At 54.8% G+C, this 21,822-nt stretch overlaps 1 protein-coding gene across 1 annotated transcript in view; it reads left to right on the forward strand.

Moving 5' to 3' along the window:
• Positions 1-14,162, forward strand: part of TAF4 (TATA-box binding protein associated factor 4) — a 68,796-nt gene extending 54,634 nt beyond the window's left edge. Inside the window, exon 15 of the mRNA XM_048222327.2 lies at positions 12,684-14,162. Coding sequence (XP_048078284.1) covers positions 12,684-12,851 — 168 coding nt within the window. The 3' untranslated portion in view covers positions 12,852-14,162. The remainder of the gene's footprint in view (positions 1-12,683) is intronic.
• The last annotated feature ends 7,660 nt before the right edge of the window (positions 14,163-21,822 follow it).

A 21,822-nucleotide genomic window follows, 5' to 3' on the forward strand; every position in this document is an offset into this window, starting at 1 on the left:
TGGGTCTTGCGTTCCTGTTTCTTTGCATGTTTAGTGGTTATTGCTCGATGCTGGACACTGTGGATGACAGGCTGGGAGGCTGGTGCTGTCCTCTGCTGGAGAGTGCTGGTTCTTGTTCCAGCAGGCGGGTCCTCCGGACTCATGTGCTTAGTGCTTCACTCTGGTGTCAGTGCCCCGGGACCTAGCGGGACTCCCCTGCACGCTCTGCCTTCCCTGTCCAGGTTTGGTCTTAGGCTCTTACTCTTGGGAGTAAGCTTTCCTCCCAGGGAAAGGCCCTTTGACGTCTCGGCTGGGTGGACTGGGTGGGCTGGGTGCCAGGGTGGGAGCAAGGTCGTCCCGCTTGGGCGGGCTGGGCTGTGATGAGGCCCGTCGTGGCCTGCACGCGTTCTTTACTCACCGCTGAAGTCGTGCGTGTGCTAGCTGTCATGGCTGTGCCTCTGTGCCTTTCGCCCTCCCTCGGTGTTCGGTCCTTGAGTGACTGTGTATTTAGTACTGGTGGTGTCTGTGCAGTCCTTTGGTTTTCTGAGTCTCATTCTCTGCCACGGTCTTTGGGATGGTTCGTGGGGATGACATCCCTAAGTTCTTTTTTTTTTTTTAATTTTTTGAAGATTTTTATTTATTTGACAGAGAGAGAGACAGCCAGGGAGAGAGGGAGCACAAGCAGGGGGAGTGGGAGAGGAAGAAGCAGGCTCCCAGCAGAGCAGGGAGCCCAATGCGGGACTCGATCCCAGGACCCTGGGATCACGCCCTGAGCCAAAGGCAGACGCTTAACGACTGAGCCACCCAGTCGTCCCCAACATCCCCAAGTTCTTACACGCAGATGACAGTTTGTGTCCTGAGCACCTAAAGGTCCATTTTGATAGCCTTGAAATCCTTGGCTCCCAATTTCTTTCCTTGAGAACCTTAACCATGTTACTTGGGATTATTTATTCCGGCATGAAGTGTTGCCGTTCAAGCACAACGATGGTCTAATTTTATTTCTCTTGTATATTGTGCGTTCTTTTTGCCTGAAGGATTCTTTTTTTTTTTTTTTTTAAGATTTTATTTATTTACGTGACAGAGAGACAGCCAGCGAGAGAGGGAACACAAGCAGGGGGAGTGGTAGAGGAAGAAGCAGGCTCCCAGCGGAGGAGCCCGATGTGGGGCTCGATCCCGAAACGCCGGGATCACGCCCTGAGCCGAAGGCAGACGCTTAACCGCCGTGCCACTCAGGCGCCCCTCTTTTTTTTTTTTTTTTTTAAGAGCCTTTAATTTTACTTGGAATTGGTTACCCTGGGTTGGCATTCGTGGGTTGAGTCCTTCCAACAGCAGTTTCAGATGTGCTTTTATTCGGGAACACCTTCTCTCCTGAAGGGTTTACCTGGCTTCCTCTTTGGGCGTCCCAGTTGTGGAACGTTGTGTCGACTTTGCCATCAGCACTCGTGTTTCTCTTGCAGCCCCTTGTCTGCCCGCTCCTTCCTCAGGTGGCCTCTGTCGGGCTCGCGGCTCTGCTCTTGTGGTTTGGCCTTCGTTCCTCGGGTTTCCTTTCTAATTTTTCCTGACTCTGGCATCTCGTGGCTGACTTCTGCGGATTCCAGCTAATGTTGTTCTCTCATGACTGCTACCGTTTTCTTAATGTCTTTTAAGTTGTTTTAAGGTAAAACATTACAGTTTTGGTCTGTTTTTTTATTTTGCATTCATGGCGTTTTCCATTGTCTGTAGCGACGTCATTCATCCTCCTTATCTTCTTTTTCCTCGTACTGACTCGTGTGGGATTTGGCCTTAGTGCTTTCCCGTTCTTTCATGTGAATTTAGTTTTCTTGAACTTTTAATAGGAGGTGGGGTCTGAGGTAGTCTGCGAACCTCTTGGAGCCCCTCTGACGTCGTCTTCGTGTGGTGACGGAAGAGCAGCTGCTAGTCTCCCAGGCCGCACGGCGCCGCTCCCCTCCCCTACGTGCTCCTGGACTGCCCTTGGTCTGCACTGCCCCTGTCCCGCTCGGCTTCGATTTCCCGCCTCACGGTCTCGTCTGCGAGGTCCCGTGCCAATGGGGGCCCTGGGCAGGCGTGCGGCCGCGGTTGCTCGACGGGGTAGGCCCAGCCCTAGGCTCAGCGGCTTTCTCCTCTTTCTGAAGACCTGCTCTCTCCTGGGGTTTCCAGGCCTGCTGGTGCTCGCGGATGTCTCTCTGATTTGTCCTGCACGGTTCTGTGGTGCCCTCAGGCGTGTGGCTGCCTGCGGCTCCTCTCCGTGGACTGTGCTCTAAGTACTGTCTGCTGGTTTTGGGTTTTGCTGTCTTACATAGGCCTTTGGGAAGATCAAGAAACTTGCCCCTATTGCCGTCTTCCCGGAATATAGTGATTTACTTTTAAAAATACAGCTTTCTTTAAATTGAAAATAGTTTCAACCCACAGAAGAGTTGTGGGAGTTGCACACGGAACTCCGTTAGCTTGGGTTCTTGGTTCTGGACCTTGTATCACATGCACCTCATCACGGCGTCTCACGTGTGTGTGCGCACTACACGCATGTACATGTGTGGTCTTCCTGTAATGGAGGTCCTGCACCCCCGAAGGCCGGCGCCGTAAGGCCTGTCTGGCACGATGCCGCACAGCCTCCCAGCAGAAGGCCACCTGGTCTACCTGCTCCCAGCTCACCGGCGGCCCGGCGGCGTCTCCGGCTCTCTGTGCAGGGACACGTGGGGCGTCCAGTTGGCTTGCCCACGATTCTGTTCTGAATCTCCCCGTTCTGGACAGTGTTGAAGAGGACCGGACTTGCGTGTGTAGGGTGAACCCTCGGTTTGGGTCCGGTGACTGGCAGAGACGCCTCCGTCTCGATGGGCGCTCTGTTGCTGAGCCCGTCACATCAGGAGGCCCGCGTGTGGGGACCCTCCTGCCGACCTGCCCTTTGCTCACGGGTTCGGTCGGCTCTGCCACGTTTCCCGTGTCGTCCCCGTGGTTCCGCCCATGTTTGTTGGCATTGAGTAAGGAGATGTTCCAGGACTGTGCAGCCACTGCGCCTGCTCAGACCTCATCCAGCCATCAGCATCCATTGCCGACAGCCCACTGCCTCCGTGGCCGCCGGCTCGGGTGCCCGTCCTGCGCGTCTGTATCCGTCGCGCCTTCTACATTCGCTAGTTGTCTTCTGCGTAAGAAGAGCTCTCCCTCCTCCGTCCACCCATCCGTTTGTTTGTTTGCTCACCACGGTGGCAGGGACCGTGGACACCTGTTGTATTCAGTGGGTTGTAATCAATACTCTCATTATTTCTAGATGTGGGCAGTGGAAGCCCCTTCAAGCTGGTTTCGATATCCTTTTGAAATGTCTCCCTCGTTCTTGAAGCATCTTGGTTTTACTGGCAGGAGAGGCGTCCCAGAGCCTCTGGTGCTTCCCCCCCCTCGCCCCCCCCCCCAGCATTTTGCCAGGAGCCCTCGTTCCCTTCAGGGAGGGGGTGGTGGCGTGTGGAGGCCGGGGTCTGAGCTCCGCGTGTGCTGGATGCTGTGGGGCTCCCTGTTTCCAGACCCAGGGGCGTTCGTGCAAGTACCGGTGTGCATGCGTGCGTCACCCTTCCCGTGTCTGCAGCAGCCCTCTGCGCTCCTGCCAATACTCCGATTGTAGTCTGCACGCAGGGCTGCTTCCCAGCCTCCCCCCTCTCCTTGCTTATGAGTCCTTCTCCGTGAGAACTCGAGTTCCCATTATCCCCTGCGTGTCTGGTCTTCTGCTCAACACGACCAGCTTCTCAGCCGCTTTGGCTGCTGGGGTCCCAGTGCTGGGTGGGATGGGAGGCAGATGGGAAAAGTGTATTGATGAACTTTGACTCGGGTGTTAAGGTATGTCCAGAGTACATGCTAAGGAGTAGGAAAAGCATATGCTCCCAAACCTTCAGGGAGAGCCGGGCACGAGGCAGCAGCTGGCAGTGAGAGCACGGGGACCCTGAGCGACACAGTGGGAAGAAGCAGGTCGCCAGAGACTGTTCTGGGGAGTTCTTTCGTACGTTGTTGCTTTTGCCTGTTTTTGGACTTTAGGGGGATGCTCGTGCCTTTCTTCACCAGAGGTAGTGCTCAGTTCCTTTTCTTTTTTTTAGTTTAGGAATATTTCCTTGGGATATGTCTTTTTTTAAAAAAACTGTTCATTTTGAACTAATTTTAGACCCATGGTAAAGTTAGGGAGATAGTAGAGCGTTTCTGTGTACCCCTCACTCAGCTTCTCCCAGTAGGAGTCATTGGTGTGATAGACTGTTAACAAGACCTTATCTGATTCTGTTTTTCAGAATTTAGTTTTTTAAAATTATAATAAACTTTATGTTTCAGAGCAGTTTTAGGTTCACAGCAAAACTGAGTGAAAGTACAGAGATTTCCGCATGCCCGCTGCCCCCTCACACACACACACGGCCTCCCCGTCGTCCACATCCCTCGCCGGAATGGTGTATGTGGTACAAGGATGAGCCCACATGGACACGCCGTCATCACCCAAGTCCGTGGTTGCCCCTCGGGTCACTCCGGGTGCCGTGCGCTCTGCGGGTGTGGACAGACGCATCGTGACCTGCATCCAGCTTTGTACGTCACGCAGAGTGGTCTCCCTGCCCTGAAAATCCCTGTGCCCTCAGCCCACCTCCCGCCACCCCAAGGACCACTGGTCTCTTTACGTCTCCGTCCTCGTGCCTCTTCCGGAAGGTCCCAGAGCTGGAATCCCACGGCGTGAGGCCTTCTCAGATGGGTCTCCTTCGCTGAGTGGTGCGCGTCTAGCTTCCTCCCTGTCTTCTCGTGGCTCGAGAGCGCGTTTCTCGTCAGCCCTGAATCCTCTCCCACCGTCTGGACGGACCACGGTGTACTTATCCCTCGCCTGCTGAAGGACGCCTGGGCGGCTTCCAGACTTGATCAGTTATGAATAAAGCTGCTTTAAAATCCACGTGGACGTGAGATCTCCACTCTTTCAGATGAAGACCACGGGGCGTGGTTGCGGATCGTACGGTGTGAGGATGTTGAACCTTGTACACGTTGCCTTCCAGACTGCCTTTCGCGGAGGCCGCGCCGTGTCGCGTTCCCGCCAGCCACGCGTGAGAGCGCCTGCTGCCCCACGTCCCGGCCCGCGTTTGGTGTCGTCGGCGTTGTGGGTTTGCGCCCTTCTGAGGGGTGTGCGGGCGTCTCACTGTCGTTGTCGTTTCCCTGATGACACGGCGTGAGGAGCGTGCGTTCGGGGGCACGTCCGCGTGTCCTCTGCGGCGAGGGGCCCGTTCAGTCTTTGGCCCATTCTTATTCAGGTGGTTCAGTCTTGCTGAGGTTTTTGAGTTCTTTGCATAGTTTGGGTGACGGTCCTTGACCAGATATTTCTTTTGCAAATATTTTCTCCTTGTTTGATTGTCACCATTTTCCCACGGGTGACCTTTTTCTGTTGCGGGATCTCACCCAGGAAGCTTGTGGTTCCTTGCTTAGTGTCTTCCTCAGTCGTTCCTTGTCTTTTTGATCCCGACACTTGTGAAGTGTGCAGGTCACTTCTGTGGTGCAAAGTCCCTTAATTCGGGTTCGTCCTGTGTTTCTTCATGATTAAATCCAGCCTCCATGATTTTGGCTAGAATGTCACAAAACTGATCTGGTGCCCTTGTGTCACGTTGTGGCGATAATTTTGACCACTTGGTTCAAGTGGTGTCTGCCAGGTGACTGCGCCGCGGGGCTCCTGCAGTCCCCGGGCAGTTGTCTCCGCGCAGCGGCGGCTGTGCCGTCTGCCCAGCGCTGGTTTTCTCTCTCCGGCCCCACGCATGTGAACTGCGGTTCTGCTGTAGAGGGAGCTGTCCCCTCTGCCCTGCTCGCTCGGTGACTTACCTGTGGTCGCCTGCACGCTTGCTTATTCTGTGGGGGATCCTCTGTCACCGCTGTCCGCCTTTGGTCGCTCACATGGCCCCAGCTTTGGCCCAGCGAGCTCCTGTGTCCTCTCATGACCCCTCATTTTTTAAAGACCTCTTTCTTTCTCACATTACAGAATGTTCTGGACTTACCTTATGGCTTTCCTGCTGTAATTGTGGAATCAGCACCGGTTCTTTCTGTTGGCTGTGCTCCTGGGTGTCCTGTCCCCAGGCCCCCTCACTGGCCACACTCACACACGCTCGCCCGCGCTTGCTTTGTTTCTGTCCCTCTGTCTCTGCACTGAAAACAGCGGCTTGTACGTGGACCCCAGGTTCTCTTCCGCCGCCACAGGGCTCCTCCGGGCCGTGCCTCGTTTCTTATGTGAGAAACCTGGTTTTCGTGGTCCTCATGTACTTACTCGTTCAATCATCATTTACAGATAAAGAAGTTTCCAAGTTGCTAAGCCCTGCGAGAAAGAGCCATACCATCTAGAATATTTCTGTGCCGTTCTTTTTATACTGAGCATTACAACATCCAGTCAAATTCTGCATTTCAAAGTTCCTTAGATGGGATTTTTTCCTTGCCACCCCTTCAGTGTGGTTCTGATTGTTAATTTGTAGTAGAGCTTAGTAGTTTCAGGTGCTCTCTTGCTGTGTGTGTTGGTGTCGGACCCCCCGCATCTCGGGTGATTTTAGTTGTTTGATTTAGGACGTGGAGCACTGCCGAGGTTCTGGGGTCAGAGCTGTGGAAAGCGCTGCAGACATGGAGTGCCGCCCTCACCCGCCACCCCTTCTGTGCGGTCGTGTGCACTCAGCGCACCCACGTGTGTTTTCTTTTATCCCCCTCTTACCTTCCTTGAAGGGCAGTGTGCAGGCACCCTTTTGCATGTGCTGTTCTCACTCGTGTATTCCGGAACTTGATTTCATCGCAGAAAGACCCTGCTCATTGTGTTCTGTAGCGGTGAGGTGCTTCGCGGAACCTGCGCGCTGCGGCTCGACCGGCCTCCTCTTGCTCGTGCGCGAGCCGTGCGTGCCGCATCCGGTAACCGCGCGCGAGCATCTCTGCGCCTGGGGGTGAACCGTTTGCGGGCGAAGTGAAGCGCACGGCAGTCTTGCTCGGAGTCGCCGGGCTCCCCTCCAGAAGGTCTTGCCGCTGTGCTCCCCCTGCCGTGTAGCAGAGCGCCTCCCCTAGTCTCACCTGCACAGTGTGTTGTCCTGGTTTGAGGTTTTGCCAGTCTGATGGGTGATACAGGTAATCCGTTTCCATGGATGTGCCGTGGGTGCTCGAGAACAGGCGTATTCTCGTGATGGTGCGGAGAGCTTTGTAAGACTCCATAACGTGTGCCTGCTGATTGTGCTGACCGATGTTCGGAATCCTTGCTTATTTTTGTTGTGTTTTGTCCTGAGTGTGGTGATCTCAGTTCTCTGTTATTAGCGCGTTTCTGTTTTTATCTCCTGTGTCTCCTGCAGTTTTTGCTTTGTAGTGAGGGGCTCTGTGTGCTCCATGTTATTTGGTACCTAAATATTGATAAGTGTTACATCTTCCGTGAATTGTCATTTTTAGCATTAAAAAATATCCATTTGTCCAGGGGCTTGAGTTCTGTGTCCTGAGTTGGGACCATCACCCTGCTCTCTCTGCTTCCCTTCCTGTAGAAAACCTTTGTCCCCCCCCTTTCCCAATGGTAAGCATGTCTCTTATCTGTAGCACATGGTTCGGTCTTGTTTTCCGAGCCGAATTGAAAAGCTTTTCTTTTAATAGAGAATGAATTAATAAGCCCATTCACCTTTATTGATAATGACCAACATGCTTGGTCTTTTCTCTTTCATGATTATTTTTGTAATTATATGTATTTTTTATGTTTGCTGTGATTATCCTCCTCTAAAGTGTATATTCTTTGCTCTTTAATTAAAATTTTTTGTTTGTGTTTAGGAAGGTTTATAATTCTTTTCGGTTGGTTATTTTTGCATGTAAACCTTATTAAATGTCTTCTGTCCCTTGGTTTTTACTTAACTGTTCAGCTTCTTGGGTCCCACTGGTCCTGAGCTCCAGCTGCTGCCTCTCGGCCGCCAGTGAGCCTGTCCCATGTCGTCTGTTCCCCGGCTCTCCGCCTCCTTGTTACAACACATGACCTTCCACCTCCCCCGCCGCCTCCACGTTCGTGTAAGGTACACACTTCTGTGTACGTGCTAACCCCCATCTCCTTGCCGTGGTTCCCCCACCCACCTCTTGCTGGGATGGTGCCTGCCCTGGGGCAGAGCCCCTGCGAAGGCCTTGGTGCAGGGTCCCCTGACGTGTGTATGTGGAAAACGGTTCTTCCGTGGCTTTGGTAGGGAGGACGGTTTGGCTGGGTATAAAATCCCTGGCTCAGTCTTCGGTACTTTCGTGAGTGCTCCTCCGTGGTCTTCCACTTTGTAGGTTGGTTTTGAAAAGCCTGATGCCAGGCCGATTCTCTTAACCTTTGTAATTTATTTTCTCTTTTTACCTGGAGGTCTCATCTGTCTTTTTGAAAAGTAGTAGTTTTGTGAGGATATGTCAGAATTGATAGAGTGCGGGTTTTTTTTTTATTTTTAAGATTTTATTTATTTATTTGAGAGAGAGAGGCAGCCAGCGAGAGAGGGAACACAAGCAGGGGGAGTGGGAGAGGAAGAAGCAGGCTCCTAGCGGAGAAGCCTGATGTGGGGCTCGATCCCAGATCGCTGGGATCACGCCCTGAGCCGAAGGCAGACGCTTAACGACTGTGCCACCCAGGCGCCCCTGAGTGCGGGTTTTAGTCTCTGTTTCCCAGAACGTTCTCTCAGATTCTGGTTTCAGTGTCTCTTGTGCTCTGTTGTCTGTTTCCCTTCTTCAGAGGTTCTGATAACACGGTATTGGCCTTTTCTGGCCTGCCGCCCCCGCCTTCCCTGGGCCTGTCATTGTGCCCATCGCTGGCCCACTGTTCTTCTCTATTTCCCTCCTTGGCGCCCTGCAGTTAACTTTACTCATTTCTGACATGATTTTGTTTCCTTTCCATTTTTATTTATTTATTTTAGAGAAAGAGAGTGTGCGTGAGCGGGGGAGGAGGGGCAGAGGGGCAGAGGGAGAAGCAGACTCCACACTAAGCGTGGACTCAGTGCGGGGCTCTCTCTCACGGCCCTGAGATCACAACCTGAGCCGGAAGCAGGAGCTGGACACTCGACTGACTGTGCTACACAGGGGCTCCTCTGTTTTTAAATCTACTTCGTTTCAGGTTTTGATTCAGAGTAATTTTCATGTCCTCAAATGGTCAAGTACTTTTTTTGTTGTTGAAAGTGCTGTGTTAGTGTTCTTGCTTTTCCAGACAGAATTTGTCTGTGATGTGTGTGGGATTTGCTAATCTTCCTTTTGTTCATTTCTGTGGTAGTTGGGTGTCTCGCAAGACTCGTGGTCTGATGGCGCCCTCTTCTGCCAGCGCTGGAAAGTCGGGCGGCGTAGCTGCACTTGTTTGTGCTGGTTGTAGGAGGGTGGTGTATCCTTTGATGGGAAGTTCCTGTCTTGTGGGACCCTAAATGCCCTTTTACTTCTTTCCCTTTCACCACCTGGTTTTCAGATGGCCCTTGTCAGAGGCTGTGTGTTCTGAGGACTCCGCCCACGCCCGTGCCCGTTTCTGTGCTCTGGGCGCTTGCGCTGGAGGGAACAGCAGCCAATCTGGGCTGGCTTTTGCTGGACCGTGGCCCCTTGCGGTCTCTCTCATCTGTCTTTGCCATGCAGCTCTGTGGGTGCAGTGGGGCCCTGCTGAGGACGGGCCAGATCTGCCATTTGGGGTCCTTTTGGAGCAAGGTGCTCCCCAGCTTCATATCATGCTGATGGAATGATATCTGTAGAGACTGGTGTTTCCCTTCTTGTTCTGAGTTGCTTTTTGGGGAGAGAGGCAGCTGCTGGGGTGACTAGATGTCTTCACCCTCCTATGAGTGGCGTGCATCCTCCTAGGGTGAGTACCTGAGTGTCTCTGCCACAGCTGCGTGTCTTCCCGGTCACCTGTCTGCACACGTGTGCTGTTTTGGACAGTAAGGGCGTAGAGATGGGTGTAAACGAGTTTGGGAACCACGCCACCGCGAGGGCCAGCAGAGTGTCATTGGAGCCTGTGCCGTTTGGTTCTGTTGGAACCGCTGTCAGTTCCACCCACACTGCTGGTCGCAGCTGAACCCTGGGGCGTGGGAGCAGCCTGGAGAGCCACCTGGCCTGAGAGCCGCCTTGCTGTGCTTCCGGCCGCCGTGGGCGTGGGGCTCTTGGCCGCTGTGGAATCGGGCTCCTCGTCCCCCAAGGTGGAAATTTCCCTGAGGCAGGTCCCGAGGGGCCCAGGGCCTGGGGGCTCATGTTCTCGGCACTCGTGGGAAGGTCAGAGCCGAGCCAGGAGCTTCTCCCCAGCCAGTGATGTGGTGTCGCCTCCGCACAGCCGTGGGCCCCCAAGTGAGGTTGACCCCACAGGCCAGGTGGGATTTGGACAGAAGGTGTTTTTTCTTTCCATTTGGTTCTACATCAGGTGTTTATTGGCTGTCAGATTGATTGTGGCATTTTGACCATGGAAAGGTTGCCTTCAAAAGCAATAGCTTCCTTTTGTCAGACTTTCCAGTGGTCCTGTGACAGGGAGGCTCCATTTCCCGATGAGGAAACGTTGCGGGAGATCATAAGTGCTGTGTCCAAGGTCATTTTGTTTCTAGCCCCAGTGCCTGCAAAAACAAAACAAACTAAACAGCCTTTTGATGGCGTGTGGATGTTGGTGAAGTCAGGCCTGTCCACCACCCCTTCCCAAGCCCAACATTGGCCCTTTCCTGGAACAGTTTTCTGTTCCTCTAGGTTGGGGCGCCGTGTCGGCAGGCTGCGGTGGGCAGAGCGTTCCTGCCTCCGCGGCTCAGGGCCCCTTCCTCAGGCTCCGCCTGCCCCACCAGCTGGGCTCCAGGCTCCTGTGACCCACTTCCGTGGCCAGGATACCTGCAGAACAGTGTGACCATGACCCTGGAGGGAAGATGGTGAACGGGTGTCCTTCCATTTTGGTGTGAAATGGAAGAAACAGGGCTCATCCTGTGTAATTAGAACTACTTTGACTATCAAGTAGGATATCTTTGAACATAGGCTTTTTGTAAAAGTCTGTAGACCCATGAGAAATGGCAGTTTCTCTCTGGCCTGTAGAACGTGCCGCCTGGGCCTGTGGGAGGCGCTCGGCCAGCCGTCCTGGGCCGTGCTGACAACGTGCCCACCAGAATGCTTTGACACCAGTTTTGATTTCTAAAATATATTGCAATAAAGCATTACTTCTCTTGATTTCAGACTTTTAGCACCTGTTAATTTGCATCCGAAGTGGGTACCTCATCCTTGTCCCACCCGTTTTGGCTGTTGAGCTATTTGGGAAGTAGAAACACCAAATGCGGTCGAGAATTGGTCACGATTGTCACAGGGGTATTTCAGTCCGTTGTGTAAGGAGTGCCTTTGGTCTCTTTGTGGCCTCACCTGTCCCTGAACCTTGAGGTCAGGTGTGGCGTCTGCAGGGGAGGTGGTGAGGGAAGGCCAGTGTCGGCGGGCAGCTGCTTGGGCCTGCTGCGTTCTGCCTGTGGTGTCTGGGTCCAGAATAGCGGGCCTCGGACGGCCCCCGTGCCCCGTTGTGCCTCCTGTTCCCGCAGACTGTTTCTATCACACGCCTTTGCGGGGGCGCTGTTTGTCTGTTGCACGAAATGCTTTAGGGCTGTTACGTGGACTCAGGGAAACGCAGAGAAAACCTGAATCATTCTTTCAAACAAGGAAAAGTAGCCACCACAGGGACAAGTCTGGAAGAGGGATCTTGGCGGGTAAGGGCGTCTGAAGGGGGTGTAAAGGAGTGTAGTTGAGGTTGAAGGTGTGTGTGCGTGTGCGCAAGGACATGAGCGGCCATGCCCCAGCCTGGCGGAAGGGGGTTCCGGTGGCCACAGGCCAGGTGCCCAGAGCACGGTGTGGTGAGTGCTGTGGTCTTCGCCTGCCACCTGCTGGCCGCCTCCTGGAACTGCGGCCTGGTCTGGGTAGGGTTCTTGGCTGTCAGAGAATTCTTTCCTCCCACCTCCTTCAACTTTAGAACAGGCTATAAAAATACTGTTGTCATGTTTGCACGTGAAACATGCATGACCCTACTTTAACCATCAGAATACAGACACTTAAGTTTTCATTCTGAATGGAAAAACGAGCGCTGTCCAATTGGGAGTTGTGTGGTTTGAGCCCCTGGAGCGTCGGATGGAGGCGCGGTGCTGGAACCACAGGACGCTGCGGCTGGGTGGCCACGGTGCTCCCAAGAAAATGGCCCTGGAGACTCCGTGTCCATGAGCAGGCGCCAGAGACTCACAGAAACTCGGCCTTTTCCCGGCGCTGCCGGCCCTGAGCCAAAGTGCTGCTGTCTGCCCGGAGACGGCAGTGTCTCACTTGGACCAGCCTGGGGAACGGGGTGGCCCCCTCTTGGCTGTGGATGACCGTGGTAGCCACAGAGTACTGTGCCCCAGGGAGCTAACCGGCTGACCACGAGCCCGCCCAGTCCAGGAGTTTAGACTTTGTGGCATTGGGAATATGCCTTTGTCAGCAAAGTGGAAACAACCCAGTTGGGGCCAGGTGTGGTATTGGTCCCGCCTGACCTCCTGGACATGTGCCTCTCTGCTCACACCCCGTCCCTGTTAGGGACTCGTAAAGCACTTTAGCTCGGGAGTAGGCCTGTAGGAAGGAGCCCGTCCCCAGCCTGGCTTCCTAGCAGCAGGGTTCCTTGGGACACCTGTAGGAAAATGTGAGTGGGGACCAGCACTGGGCTCTGGGGCCAGCACCGGGCTCTGCCCCTTCCTTCCAGCGCGTGGGTCCCGCCCACCTGTGGGCACCGCTGACTCGGCTGTCTTCTCCTTTCTCATCACCAGGGGTCGGGCCCAGGCTCGGCGATCCCGGGCAGCTCCGGCGTTGGAACCCCCAGACAGTTCACGCGACAAAGGATCACGCGGGTCAACCTCAGGGACCTCATATTTTGCTTAGAGAATGAGCGTGAGACAAGCCATTCGCTGCTGCTGTACAAAGCATTCCTGAAGTAGCGCAGGGCGGGCGCGGCGCCGCGGGCGGGGCGCCTGGGACGTTTTTATATATTTGCAGATTACGCCTTTTGTAACAAGCAAACGGGATATTGTTTAAAACAGCCCCCTCTTTACAATGGAACAGTTTTATATTCCTGTTTCTAAGTCAGCTCTTCAGTACGGAAGAACACACGTTTCTGTAACAGAGAACACGGAGGCCCGTGGGCTCTCTGAACGGACAGTTAACTCTTAACTCATCTTTGATTGAGTGGCCTTCTTGCCAAACAAGCCATATATAAAAACTGATGGAATCGTTTAGCAAATAATTAGATGCCCTCTGTCACCTCGTAGCGGTTTCTACATTATTTGTGCGTTTTGATTTATTCAGCCCGACTTCTTGCGTAGGTGTGTGTCTACAGCAATGACCTCATTTCATTTATTTTATTTTTGTATTAGTCAGTTGGCAAAGCAAACTGATTTTTTAGACTATTTATGTCCCCGTCCCCTCCCTCGCCAGAGTCCCCGAGGAGCACGGAGCCCATCGCGCGCTCGCCCGGAGCGCGGTCTCCTTTCTGCTCAGGAGAGGCCGCGCGGCGGCTCCTTCCGAATGTGTGGTCGGCATCTGTACAGACGCGTTTTATTTGCTATAGTTTGTAAAGCTGTAAAGTTAAAAGAAATGAAAACCTTTTCAGCATAAATATATTTTACTTGCACTGTGTTTTTTAGCTAAAAGTGGAAACCTAGATGAAATAAAATCAAAGTTGAGAAGAATCATCAAAAGACTGTTTCTCAGTGTGAATCAAGTGTTGAAAAATGGTTGGTGTATTTTGTCAGTAATTGTACATAATTTTTGGCACATAACATGAAGATGGCTATGTAAACTATAATTATTTTGCTAAGAGACTGTAAGCAAGCTGTGGGCCAACTTTACAGATGTCCAGAGCAAAGCCCCTTCTTTGTACCTATTTTTTTATTACAAATATACTAATTGGTTCTTTATATTTTCAGAGGTTATTGTATTAAATTGTCTATTGATAGTACTTTTATGACTGTAAATACCTTGGCTTTCTCCGTGTGAACCCTCACGTCGGACTCGACTTCGCGCGAGTGTGAACCGAGTGCTGATCAGTATTTTTATCAACACCTGAAAACTGTTACACCTTTTATTTTGTCTTTTAGGAAATCCCTGTCTTTCCATTTTTTCATGTAAATTTTGCACAGTTACTTGTTCATATGTAAATATTTTACTTTCAAAAATGAAGTTTTTAATTGCTATTGTTTTATATAGGATTGAAAGAAAATTAACTCCTTTATTAAAAACAAATTTATCTGTATCTGTTTTGCCTATTTTTCCCAGTTTTTCAGGTTTAGATTCTGCTGCCAGAGGCTCAGCTCTGGTTCCCCTGAGCCGTTCGTTTATGAGCTGCTTGCTAGAATCAGTGTCTAAACCCCAGTGACTCTGGTAGAAATAACCTCGCCTCCAAGGACAGGAGCTCCGTGCTGCGGGGTAAGGCCTGGTGTGAGTGGCATCTGAGGGCCTGAAGCTCACCTCACACCCTGCAAGCGTGGGCCATCTGGGGCACCCCCGCTGCGTTCCGTTGCTGGGGCCACCCCGCCTTGGACACAGGTACGCCGGGGCACCTGCCCATGCAGCTGGGGCGCCGTGGGGAGAGGCAGGGTAAGGCCCCGGGGGGTCCACGCACGTGCCCTGGTGAGCCGGCGGGGCGATGCGATGGCCCTGGCCCCAGGGTGGACCCACAGGGACAGAGACAGATGGGGTCTCCAGGAGCCCCCGCCTCCTCTCTGCCACCTCTTGTTGCAGGCCGGCCAGCACCCTGTCTCTCACGCACTGCAGGTGGCCAGTGGTCGGCGTGCTTGGGGTTCCTGGTGTCCAGTTTTCACGCTGATTTTCGCCAGCTGGACGGTGCCCAGCAGTATGTGGGCTTCCTTACAAGTTACACTGGAGAACACCGCTCTCATGAGGGAGCTGTCCAAGCGTCTCCGGGGCTGCTGGACACACCCCAGACGGGGGGGTTTCAGCACTAGAGGCCTGTGTCCTCGCTCTGGAGGCCAGGAGTCTGAGGTCGGGGCTTGGCAGGGGTAGTGCCCTCTGAGACCACGAGGGGGTCTGTTTCGGGCCTCTCCCCCCACTGCTGGTGGTGACTGGCATCTTGGACGTTCCTTCCACATTTTCGTGGTGTTCTCTCTCTGCGCACTGTTGTCTGAATGTCCCCTTGCGAGCTCCAGGACACTGGTCACACTGGAGTAGGGTGCCCGCAATGACCTCATTTTAACCTGACGTCCGTAAAGACCCTGTCTCCAAGTAAGGTCACCTTCTGAGGTGCTGGGGGCTAGCACTGCAGATCTTCTTGGGGGGATCTCACTCCCCTGTAGCACCTGTGGTGGTGGAGGACGGAGCCTCTGCAGGAGACGCTTGACTCACCGTTCGAGGTTCCCGTGCCCGTGGAAGGCCCAGGGTATTTTAGTGATTAGGTCACACTTGTACTTTCTCGCCACGACTACTTTGTTTTCACAAAGTTCTCGGCCTGAAATAAATCAGGTCAGGCGGTAGAGGACAGTCGTACTTGGATTTCTGCAGGTGTGACTGATTTCATGTCAGTTTCTCTGCGTCTCCTCCTGGGTCCCAAAAATCCACCGAGGACAGTCGCAGCCAAGGCACAGCCCCTGACGCCAGCAGGAGACCATGTGCAGCAGAAGCTTTGCCAGCAGACCCGAGACACAGGTTTGTCCATTGTTTTCCCCTCGTGGGACTGTTAACTGGTGCTCGGTGTCACCCCACAACACGTTTTTAGTTGTCCAATGTCGGCTTTGGGAACTTGGGTGGGCTTGGAGGTAGAGGGCAGCATGGTGTTGTCCAGGACGGGACGTCTGCTTTCTCCGCTCCGTTCCCCAGAGCACTGCTCCCAGCTGAGCAAGAAGGCAAGAACAAGAAAAAGCCATGAAGTTTCACGAAGTTTGGAGAGGAAGAGGGTGAGGAAAGAAATCACAGATGATGCTGTTGTGCCCGGAAAGTCCGGAAGAACTCACACGCACATTACTGAAGCAGAGGGCTGAGGTTCATGAAATTGCAGGGAACAGGGTTGGTAGCCGAAATGAGATGTGGTTCTGAATTTCGGCAACCGGCAGCCAGAAAGTGAAAACGGGTCACAAACGATAGGACCAAGAATGCAGGGATACCTAGGAACACATCCGAGGAGCGAATAGAAGACCCTCCTTCTGAATCAGAGAAACAAGAGGTCTGCGAGGAGCCTGCGCTGTGTAGCGTGGACCCGGATTGCTGTCCACACTGATCCCGCGCTGCTCCACTCACATCCCAGCGGGGCTTCCGCTGATGTTGACGGTCTGCGTCCAGAGACTTGGGACAGCCCCGACGGTCCAGAGCAGACGTGGAGCATTCACACTCCCAGATTTCAAGACTTCCTGTAAAGCTGCGGTCATCGAGTCGGCGTGGCATTGGCATGGGGGCAGATGTGACTGGTGAGCGCCACGGAGTCCAGAAGTGGATCCAGATGGGACGGCCACTAGGCTTTGGACAAAGACACCAAAGCAGCGAAGGCAGGACAGCCGCTGGTGCAGCTGGGTGGCCTGTGGGTGGAGAGCAAGTCTTGCCCCCGTGTTCACACACAGATCAGTTGGAGATGGATCATAGCCCTAAAAGTGGACTCAAAGAGCCCAAAGCTTGTCGAAGAAAATGTCGGAGATGTTCCCAACCTTGTCCTGGGCCGCGCAAGCGGGAAAGAAAAAAGTGGCAAAGTGCACTTGAAATCTGTGCCCAACCGTGGATGCCCGGGGAGGGTGGAAGGGCAGCCGCGGACCGGGAGGGGCGCGTGCGGTATATAAACCTGACAGAACTCGCGTGCGGAGCGTAGCAAGAATGCCACGGATCGGTAAAAATGTGTGAATGACCCACAGGTGGCCTGTAAGCAAATGAAAAGTTTGCCTATCATGACTGGTCATTAGAGAAATGGAAATTAAAGCAATGGTGAGAGCCCGCCACACGCCCGCCGTGGGGACCCAGACGCAGCGCGATCAGAGGGCGCTCGCACGCTGCTGGCCGTTGGGGGCACTCGGCCACTTCAGGAAACCGCTGCACTTTGAAGAAAGCAAAGCGCTTACCTACCCTGTGACCTTGCATTTCCCGCCTGGGTGTCTCCTCGAGAGAAACGATGGCCTTTGTCCACCAGAGACTGTATGGGGGTGTTCGCCGTGACGCTCGTCGCGGATGCACCGAAGTGGGAACGACCCACCTGTCCGACCAATGGCGGGCAGATCCACAGCACCGCCGTGTATCTGTCGATGGAATACGACCCGAGAAGAAAAAGGAGTCAGCTGCTGATTCACTCAGCAACGTCGATGAATCTCTAAGAAAGAAGCCAGACACAGAGGCCCCCACACCCCCAGCTCCATTTGTAGGAAGCTCAAGCACAGGAGAATTCCTAGGTGATGGGAGTCCGTGTGGCTCCCCCCTGTGGCCGGCGGGAGGAGCACCAGGACCCTTGGGCTGATGGGAATGTTCTCTCTCCGTCGGGGTGGTCACGGGTGTGCGCGAGTGTAACCCGGCCGGCAGGGAAGTTGTGCTCATTTTAGCATATATAAAACGTACCGCAGTAAAACCTGGGGAAAAGGCCTGGCTTCGGACCCCTGGGCGGGACTCAGCTCCACCTGGGCAGGTAACCCGGCCCCACGTGATCTGGTGCCAAATGAGAGGAGGTGTGTGGGTGTCTCGGGATAGGTGGCAACTCGTGATCTTCTTGTGATTATCCATGGTCACTGCTTAACTAGTTGAGTGTTAACTAGTTTTTCCTTCTATCAGACTGTGGTCTCCAAATCTAAGTTTTGTCTTTAAAAAAAAAAAAAAAAAAGGTCTGCCTAGCCTTTCTCTATCCCTACATCGGGGCCCGGCTTCCCCCGAGCCCGACCCTGCCCAGCGCGGACGGCCGAGGCTGCAAGGCGGCTGTTTGGTCTCCTGCTCTGTCTGAGCAGCTTTAGGGACCCATCTGGAGTCTCCGGATCCTTCGTGCCGTGCGTGCTCTCATGCAGAAGGCCATGCAGTTAGCCCATAGTCCGCAGGTAGCCTTTCCAGCGATGGGCTGCCAGCCCCTCCCCTCCTCTAGGCTGTTCTGGGCCACACTGGGGCCACGCGTGCCCAGGGAACTTACCCCTTCTCCTTAAGAGACAAATCACACCTGTTTCCCAAGAATCTAATTGCTCGTTCAGGCTACTTCCTCAGGCTTTGTCCTAAGTGCCAGAATTCCTATATTTTTGAGGAGAATGGACATTTTTTCCTAAAATGTATGTATTCAGCAAGTGTCAACAAGCACCTCTTACACGCAGGGTGCCTTTCCAGGGGCTGGCAGGTGTGGTCAAGGCACGGTCCCCAGAGGAGGGGGGACCTGCCAGACAGGGCTCGGGCTGGGAGAAGTGGCCTGGGCAGAGGTGGTGGGCAAGCCTGTGGCGGAGTGCACGTGGAAGGATGGAGCTGTCTCCTGCCAAGTGCATCGGGAGAGGAAGGTGGGAGCAGTTTTCGTGTGCTTTTTGGAAATCAGGAGCACAGTACGATGCCAGCATGCACCACTAACTCGGGGGCACCTGGAGCCCTATGGGGCTGGTGACTGCAGCCCAGGCCAGTTGTGCGAGAAGTGTGGCGTGTGTCCGCCTGTCCGCTGCCTTGCCCAACCACACGCTCCTGGACACTTTTCCCCAAGAAGTGGAAGATTCGTCCCCACAAAGATGTGTACACGCATGTTTGTAGCAGCTTTATTTGAAGTAGCGAAGATCTGGAGAAGCCCCAGCTGTCCGAGTACAGGCGAACGGCTCAACTGGTCCGCACTCGTGGTGCCGCACACGCAGCAAGGGGCACCTGCCGAGTCTCAGCGTGAACGAGAGAAGCCCGTGAACAGCGCCCTGCGGGGGTCGCCAGGGGCCTGGGGGGCCTGCAGAGAGGGTGAGGAGACTCAGGGTTTCCCTGATCATGGTGACAGTTTCATGGGGTGCACACGTACGTCAGGACTCAGCACGTGGGATGCGGTAATCACGTGCTGTTACCAAACATCAGAAATATCTCCAAGATGCAAAAATGAGTGACTAGGAATAAAAAGTAAAGCACCTGTCCTCTGGATGCAGATGACCTCCTCACCCTCTGAGCCTGTTAGGTCTGACACGGGGACAATAGCGGCATGCCCCCGCCCCCTCCCCCCAAGCCCTGCGGTGGCTTACAGGTTAACTGCAGAGCCCTAACTGCAGCCATCAGAGAGGCTGATTCACTGTTGGGGGGTGCACAGCCCAGGGGCCCAGGCACGGGTCCCCGGTCTGGTGCGTCTGGTGGGCTGGCACCGGGTCTTCAGTGCTCGGGGGTCAGGGGTGCATAGGGGCAGGGGGTGCGCCCAGTGGGGGCACTAGGGGTGACGGCAGTGTTTGGGTGCACCTCACGCTCCCCCACCGCATCTCATCCTTGCCGACCCTGATCCAGTCCCCCTGTCGCGAGTGTGGGAACCGGGCGGGTGCCTTGGGTTTGGAGCCCAGAGCTGTCCAGTCACCTGAGCTGATGTGCGGCGGGGCCGCCTGTGGGCCTGGCCTGGGCAGGCGCCGGTGGGAGTGGGGGATGTGTCCGTGCACCAGGAGCACCTACGGACAGCAACTGAAGCACTGTTAGGGCACGTGAGTGTGCAGCGGTGTCGACAGCTTTTCTGACAACAGCCAACCGCCAGGCAGAAGGTGTGAAGGAAGGACCCCAGAATCCTGCAAAGGTTCTCCCCCCGGGGCAGGGAAGCAAGAGCAACGGACCTCCTGTGTGGAAAGACCTCAGCTGGCCTTGGCTGAGGGGAGGGTGTTGGGCCAGTCCTCAGGCCCCAGGGATGTGTCCATCCCTTGGAGCCCAGCAGCTGTCCGCGGTTGCCAGGGACCCCTTCCTGCTACCAGGGGATCACATGGGCTAAGCGTTGGCATCCTGCTCGCCTGCATACAAGCTTGGGCCTGCTGTGTCTGCGAGGACACATGCCTGCCGGGGCACAGAGAACCATCAGCTTCCCGCAGGAGTGGTCACTGCCCCTCCCCTCATGGGTCCCTCTCTGCAGCTCCAGGCACATCATAGCCCTGATCTCTGGCCCAGAGGCCAGGCAGGACCTGCAGTTTCCCAAGGGAGCCCTAAACTCAGACTTCTTTTTGATGGTGCCGGAGAGGTGGGGAGGGATTTTAATTTCTTGGTTTTTCAATGTTGACCCGTGTGGTTGGCTGAAAATGGCCCCCAAAAGGTAACAGGTCCCAATCCATGGAGCCTGCCAATGTGACCTTATTTGGAAAAAGGGTCTTTGTAGAGGTCATCAAGGATCTTGAGATGAGACCATTCTGGATTACCTGGGCGGGCCCTCAATCTAGTGACGTGTCCTTATGAGAGGGGGTCCTTGTTAGAGGGGGTTAGGCAGAGAAGCCACGTGAAGACGGAGGTGGGGGTGGAGTGACGTGATCACGAGCCCAGGACGCCTGGGCCAGCAGGAGCAAGGGGCAAGAAGGATTCCCCGGAGCCGCCGGAGGGAGCCCGGCGCTGCCCACAGCTGGATTTCAGCCCGGTGACACCCGCCTCAGACTTCTGGCCTCCAGATCTGTGAGAAAATAAATCTGATGTTGTAAGCGACCCAGTTCGTGGCTTTGTTACAGCAGCCACGGGACCCTAGGGCAACAGCTCAGCGTTTTATGGCAAGCTGTGTGGTGCGGCTGGGCCAACCCGGCTGTCAGGTGCTGACCCTCCGAAGGGTAGCTTGGGGGTCCTCAGCCCTGCCCAGAGCCCCTCTGCCCCAGCTGGCCCGTCCATCTCTGACAAAGCCCCTCCCTTGCGGTGACCTCGGCCACACGGACTTCTTAGGCCACCAAGGGACAGGGCTTTGTGTGGCTGGTCACGGCACAGGCTGCCAGGGATGGTAGAGGGGAGGGTGCCAAGAAGGATCTCCACTGGTCTGTGACTGTCCCCCTGGGCCCTCCCAGCAGGCCCTGCTGACCTGTGCCCCTGGCCCCCGCCTCCAGGGCTGCTCCTGACCAGCCTCTTAGTTTCCATGACAACCATCCCAGAAATTTAAAAGGGAGGAAAAAGCAAGGTGGTGGCAGGCACAGGCACAGGCACACTCCTGGCTCCAGGTGCAGCGAGCTCACCCCTCCCTGCCTGGGTCACTCCCTGCCAGAGCCCTTCCTCGGGGGTCAGTCCTGCCCCTCCAGGTGGACCTGGGACCCTAGCAGCCACATGAGGGTCTCTGTGGCTGGTGCGGGAGTTGGCCTGTGATGCCGAAGGGCCCATCAGTCTCGTAAGGCAGGTTGGGGAGACAAGGTCACTCTCTGTGGAATGCAGGTCTAGGGGTTGCTGTGGGTGCCTTGGTGGCCATATGAAGAGGGAGGGACAGTTTGGGTGGGTGTGGAGCCTGCTGGGCTTGACACTGTGGTCAGAAGTCAACACCAGCCTTCACTCCACTGAGTTAACAAGTGCCGTTACTATCCCAGCCCATTGATGTGGCTTTCCTGAAAACGCTGGGATGGGTGCCCCCGTGAACCATGGTTTCTGCATCTGGAGAGCAGGGATGATGCCTCCTTCCTGGTGGTGGGTGGAGGTCTCAGCAAAGGAGACGAGCCCCTTTACAGCTGCCTCCCACGGCCCCAGGAGCGATGTGCCCGCTGGCTGCGTGGGTGGAGGGTGGAGGGGGACGGTGTGTGCTCTGTGCACACACACTTGACACTGCATGCATGCACTGCTCATTTGGGAACAGCAGCTCATGGCTTGGAGGACTGGCCAGCCAGCTAGTTCCCCCAGCTCCCACCTACTCCCTGGACCAAGTGCTCTGGGGCACTTGGCCTCTGTGTCATCTCACTTCTTCCCACCTGCTCACAGCGCCGCTGGTTTTGGCCTGGAGACCTTTAAGGGACCTGCCCAAGGTCACGAGCTTCAAGTGGGGCAGAGCTGGACTAAACCCCAGGTCTTAACCAGCCAGGC

Source organism: Ursus arctos, unplaced genomic scaffold (genome assembly GCF_023065955.2).
Source record: "Ursus arctos isolate Adak ecotype North America unplaced genomic scaffold, UrsArc2.0 scaffold_16, whole genome shotgun sequence".
NCBI classification, from domain to species: Eukaryota; Metazoa; Chordata; class Mammalia; order Carnivora; family Ursidae; genus Ursus; species Ursus arctos.